Source organism: Anoplophora glabripennis, unplaced genomic scaffold, assembly GCF_000390285.2.
Source record: "Anoplophora glabripennis isolate ALB-LARVAE unplaced genomic scaffold, Agla_2.0 scaffold1088, whole genome shotgun sequence".
NCBI lineage: Eukaryota > Metazoa > Arthropoda > Insecta > Coleoptera > Cerambycidae > Anoplophora > Anoplophora glabripennis.
In genome coordinates this window covers 1-6,047 of record NW_019417179.1, presented here as the reverse complement: position 1 = coordinate 6,047, position 6,047 = coordinate 1, and the positions used below count along the sequence as shown (strand labels likewise).

Genomic DNA, 6,047 nt, shown 5'->3' with positions numbered 1-6,047 from the left:
CTTCCGAATTATTCGACCTTTTGCCATAATATTAACCCACTATTCGGTCAAGTTGTAATATAGAACTGCTGGACATCATTAGATTGAAAATGCAGATCACAAACGTACTGTTTTATTTTAAATCTGTTGACAGTCATTCACTTCACATACTATTACCATATTTAAATTATTTTCGAAACTTTCTATTTACCATTTATAAAAACAAATTGTAATAATTATTGACTTGACTTCTAGTTTTTAGGTTTAGTATACCTCCCCGCTCCCCAATATATCTACTAAACTCGATATAAATAAAATAAAATTGGTTATTTGCTTACTTCACTCGTATTTATGAAGCTACATTCATTTGGGTCATATGGAACACTAGCGCCACCCCAACTTCTGCCATTTCTTGGACAAATTTTGTCAATTTTTCCGTATGAGTTCGTGCTCCTTATCTAGTCTCCATGATTGTCATCATTACGAAGTTGTTTAATAACTACGAAATCCAAATACTGAATTTGCATCATTAGTGTTTAACCAACGTCTGCTTTAAATTGGTTAACAGAAAATACTTAAAATGGTAAGTAATTTTAAAATTGTTTTTAAATATTACTTACAATTGTTTGTTGGGAGATAATACATTAAATTCATTTTTTTTTTAATTGAGGTTATGGTTTTTTAATGCAAAGTCATCCTTTTTACTTATTTTTATTATTTCTAGGCCCGACGTTATGATACAAGAACAACAATCTTTTCCCCAGAGGGTGAGTATTAGTATTATGTATTTCTAAATTTATACACTAAATACTGTTGTCTAAAATTATATTAATTTTCAGGAAGATTGTACCAAGTTGAATATGCAATGGAAGCTATTTCCCATGCTGGTACTTGTTTAGGAATCCTTGCTAATGATGGAATATTATTAGCTGCAGAAAGACGCAATACCAACAAATTGTTAGATGAAGTGTTCACATCAGAAAAAATCTATAAATTGAATGAGTAAGTCTTAAGTCTCTTTTCAAATAAATCGGTAGCATACTAATTGACCTGAATTTCAAAATAGTAAAGGAAAATAAGCAAATTTAATTAAAGCATTATTTTCTGGAAAAAAAAACTCGTACAAAAGAAATATGCGACTGACTTTACCGTAATTCAAATAAACTTGAAATTTTAGTGATATGGTATGTAGTGTGGCAGGAATCACATCAGATGCCAATGTATTAACCAATGAACTACGTTTAATTGGACAACGATATTTATTTCAGTATGGTGAATCCATACCTTGCGAACAATTAGTTTCTTGGTTATGTGATGTTAAGCAGGCCTACACACAATATGGAGGTATTTAATTTATTTTTATTGTATACAGGGTATCCCAATTTATAGATGTACAAGCTGACATAATAGGTAAAAAAGAATAAACTTAAAATAATTACATATTTTTAATAGGACCCTAAGAAAATAAGTATTTGGAAACTAATAACTTCCTCAAAATAACAAATTTAAATAGTAATAGGTTCTTGTAAGGGTACTTAGATACTTCAATTTTATTATTTATTTTTTCTGAATTGATGTTGAAAAAAGACAATCTGTATTTTTGCCTAAACAATATATTGTTAGATTCCGATCCTAGTGAACCCTTAGACTGAAGAAATCAAGTGACCAGAACCTGTAATCGCGCCTGTCTCGACTGAGAAATATATGTAAAAGTCCCAACCTACTTTGGCGAGGTACAAAATAAGGAACAATTTTGGTTTTATTACTTTCCATCCTTTTCTAGATATTGAGTAGAATCTAGCTTACCTTCCCGTAAATCGCGCAGCATTTGCTGAACTTCAGCATTACCCTTCTGCTCAATATGCAACCATGATTCATGGCATCTCACACGTAAAACAGAAACCGGATTGCGACTAAGGAAGTCAACGTGATTTAAAGTAGACCCTTTACGATAGACGATTTCGAAGTTAATGTCTTGTAAATACGGCGACATACTCTCAAGGATAATGTTATTCTTCAACAGATCTGCAATAATTCTTCGAACCTCTTCCCGTTCACTTATTGAAAGACTATATGGACGCCGCGAGACAATATAATCGTCGATTAAATTAATTTCCATTTTTGTAGTCTTTACCGCTGAAACCGCCGTACCACTTGTTATATTGTCCGCGAATGACTCCTATAAATTATGTAATTGAGCCCGATATTCCATAGGTACCCGTAAATTATTGTCAGTATCCTCTGAAATACATAAAACTCCAGGAAGCTGTCTGCCGATAACTCGAGTACCATCACAGTCCGTCAGTGTAGCTAGGTTAGTATTGTGAAATAAATTACATCCAATAATAACGTCATAATCTAGATGTATAGCCGGTACTATCAAAAATGTTAAACTAGTTTGTTGTCCGGTGATTTCAACATTCGCATTAAATTTATAGTTAGATAAAATTGTGCCTGGTGTAATACCAACAATAGGGCATTTATAGCTAACTAAACCGTCACGAAAACGTTCAATATATTTGTCCGACATTTGAGAAATATTCGCCCCAGTATCGATCAAACCCATATAAATTTGTTTATTTATTGTAACTTTTATTGGTTGGCACTATAGTCTTATCATATGGTAAACGCGTGAAGCGCACAGAATTACGACAATGTTCTATGGAATTTTTAAGAAAGCATTTGTTTTCCATATGCCCTGGTTTGAAACAGAAGGTGCATTTATTTGAAGTATTGGGGGTATTAGCAATATCGGTCGGAGTATTGGAATTTATTACTGAATTCTTATTCGCGGTTTGCGATAGAAATTGTTTTGACGATATGTTTAATAGACAATGTCGCTGAACGTGACCCACGCTACCACAAAGAAAACAATTCGGCTTATTCATCCCTGCAGACCATTCTGATCTAGGTCGCTTCACACTCGGTGTTTCATTATCATATTTCACCGTTACGCTATAATCTAGAGTTTGTTTATTTAAAGTGCCTAAATATGAAAGCATGTCTGCAATAGAATCAAAATTACGCATCGAAATTGGTTCGTGGATTTTAGGTTCTTTAATTCCATAGATAGTCATTTCGATTAAGTTTGATGTACTCCAATTTGCACGCAAATTTTTTAAAAGTGACAACTTTTTATGAGCATAAGTGGTATAAGCATTAAAATAGCTACTGTTACACACGGACGCTTCATACAGGAAACGTCCTAAGATTTTCTTTGGAGGAAATGCCTCTGAGAAATCGGTTTTAAAATTATTCCAATTACGCACAGTTGGAGTCCAACTATTAAACCAAATTTTCACTTCATTAATTATGAATCGGCCAACTCTTACCAATACCTGCAGATCAGACCACATGAATTCTGTTTTAATCTCCTCCACTTGTTTTATCCAATTCTGAGCATCGTGAATTTTTGTATTGAAAAAGGGCAAGTCAATCTGATCCGGCGCTACTCCGCAATGTTTAATACATTTCATCATTTCCGTCATGGAATCTTCCGTGATGAAAGCTGCTTTCGCACAATTCAAGGTAGAATGGGAAAACGTGAAAACTATCCCACCACTGCTGTTAGATGTAAACTGAAAAATACAAATCTTACAAGGTTTATTATTTATAAACTGTTTCATAATATTCGAGGTAATGAATAGTGAATTTGCCAGGCTCGGTGTCGAGTGACAAGTAAGTTTTTTTTTCTCGGTCGAGACAGGCGCGATGACAGGTTCTGGTCCACTTGATTTCTTCAGTCTAAGGGTTCACTAGGATCGAAATCTAACAATATAATAATAATAATAATAATAATAATATCTCTACTCCTCATTCTAACCACGAGAAATAGCCCAGAAGTCGGGGACTTATGTGGGAGAGTAGGCGGCATATTATTATTAAGCAGGCCGTATTTGCGCCCAGGAACGACTTATGTTGGTATGCCCTAACCACCATTCAGAATGAGGAAAACCTGGAAAACCTCATTAATTAGGGGGGTGATCAAATGCCAACTGGTGTCAATCTCTCACATTGACCCAAGCCAACATTCTTCCACGCTACCATACCTGCACAGAGGGTGCCAATCCTCCATACAAGCATAGCTAATCTACGGTCTACCGGCCGTGGGAATCAAACCCAGACCGAATACCACACATTGATTTAAGTACTGACGCCTTAAACCGTGCGCCTATCGACAGATTCATATGTAGAATAATATCCTGTTAAAATAAAAAAAATAGTTATACAAGTTTTCAAAAATTGTAGTAATCTCGGAAATGCCAATTTTAAAGAATACATATGCTTTTTAAATATACACGACCGTATGGTCTATTTAATAAAAAAAAGGATTGGAATTTCCTTTGTCTTTTATTAAGTTAATGACCTGTACACCTATAAATCAGAATACACTGTATATTAAATGGTATTATAAGAAAATTAACTAACTGCTGTAAAATATTTCTTTCTTTGGAAAAGTTGTGGTTACTGTTTATGATTAATAGTTAATTTCACAAAATATTGATTTTACTCATTAGTACAGGAATATATTCATGACACAGTACACATGTGTAATTATTGAAACATTTTAATAACAAATGCTCATTCTTGATATTCTAGACATTCTTTAAATATTAGCTAGTTAGTTACAGCTTCTTTAATAAAGATTTAAAATGTTCCATATTCAAATAATAGGTAAACGTCCTTTTGGAGTCTCTATTCTGTACATGGGGTGGGATAAGCACTATGGTTATCAGTTGTATCAGTCAGATCCAAGTGGAAATTATAGTGGATGGAAAGCTACGTGTATAGGAAATAATAGTGCAGTAAGTATTCCAGAAAACCATTTAATATAATTTATTAAGATTTCTCAAATATGTATATTTTTTTTATTTTAGGCCGCTATTTCTAGTTTAAAACAAGAGTATAAAGAAGGAGAGATGGCCTTAAAGGATGCTAAGTCTTTAGCAGTTAAAGTTCTTAGTAAAACTTTAGATATGACAAAATTGACTTCAGAAAAAGGTATTTTTTTATAATAACAGTTATAAGTGTGTTATAATGAATTAATTTCAGTTGAAATGGCAACGCTGACCCGTGTCAACAACAAAACGATTATAAATATTCTAAACAGCAAAGAGGTTGAGGAACTTATTGCTGAGTATGAAAAGAGTGAAGCTGCTATTGAAGCTTCTAAGAAAGAACAGAAACAAGTTGCATAAATTGTACATGTTAGTTTTTCTTTTTTATCTATAAAAAATAAATACATTTTTAATTAGTTTAATTTTTTTCATTGATTTTTGTTAAAAAGATTTATGAATTTTGATTGTATTAAACAAGGTGTATTATAGTGAAGCTTGTTAAAATAAATATAGATCTATACGAGAGGTAAATATCAGTAGAGTAGGACTCATTTACCAAAAGAGGCTTGTTTAGTATTCATTGAATTCTAGTAAGGAGAAAATATGAATTAATAGAAGTAATAAAAAGATTAGAAGACTGCTTGAAAGAAAAGATTTAATATAAATGGGAGAACAAATATTTTTTATTCAATGTAATTATCAAATTTCAAAAAAATGAATCACTGATGTAGAAATAGTGCATTTTTAATTTTGTGGGGTGTAACATACTCGGGAAAAAAAATTAATGCAGGCCTAGAGTTGTCGACTATTATTTGCTTAGTTTCAGGATAAAGTGGCTAAAAATTCAGGATAAGGGCATCAATTAAAGGCATTTATCTTACAAATCGACCAACACATTTTTAATAAAATAAAAAACATGCAAAAATATGTATTTTCTCGTTATTGTTTTAAAACTTTTCTACCACACAATAGGACATAAACAATACAGATAAAACAATAAAATTACGTTTTTTGAATTAAATCATCTAAAACTGATGAGAAGGCAAAAAGATTCAAATTGCATATTATGATGTGAAATTCCTTATGCATTTATACTTGCTATTTTACATTAAATATGTAAGGTTGAGAATCTAGTCATAGATGAAGATAAAATATTTATAGTAGTAGGGGAGCCCAAGGGGATTTTGGGAGTTACTCAAGCGCATCAGATTAACATATGGGGGATACCTT

The 6,047-nt window shown here is 32.4% G+C and overlaps 1 protein-coding gene across 1 annotated transcript; it reads left to right on the top strand.

Moving 5' to 3' along the window:
- Nucleotides 1-431: 431 nt before the first annotated feature.
- On the top strand, nt 432-5,239 carry LOC108914003 (proteasome subunit alpha type-4). The gene is made up of 7 exons (XM_018719693.2): nt 432-562; nt 704-746; nt 819-981; nt 1,157-1,323; nt 4,654-4,784; nt 4,857-4,980; nt 5,032-5,239. The coding sequence occupies exons 1-7, from the start codon at nt 560-562 to the stop codon at nt 5,175-5,177; spliced, it is 777 nt and encodes a 258-aa protein (XP_018575209.1). The 5' UTR covers nt 432-559; the 3' UTR covers nt 5,178-5,239.
- The last annotated feature ends 808 nt before the right edge of the window (nt 5,240-6,047 follow it).

Coding starts and splice junctions, on each gene's coding strand:
- LOC108914003 (XM_018719693.2), top strand. Junction 747..818: donor AACAATCTTTTCCCCAGAGG/GTGAGTATTAGT, acceptor ATTAATTTTCAG/GAAGATTGTACCAAGTTGAA. Junction 1,324..4,653: donor GGCCTACACACAATATGGAG/GTATTTAATTTA, acceptor TTCAAATAATAG/GTAAACGTCCTTTTGGAGTC.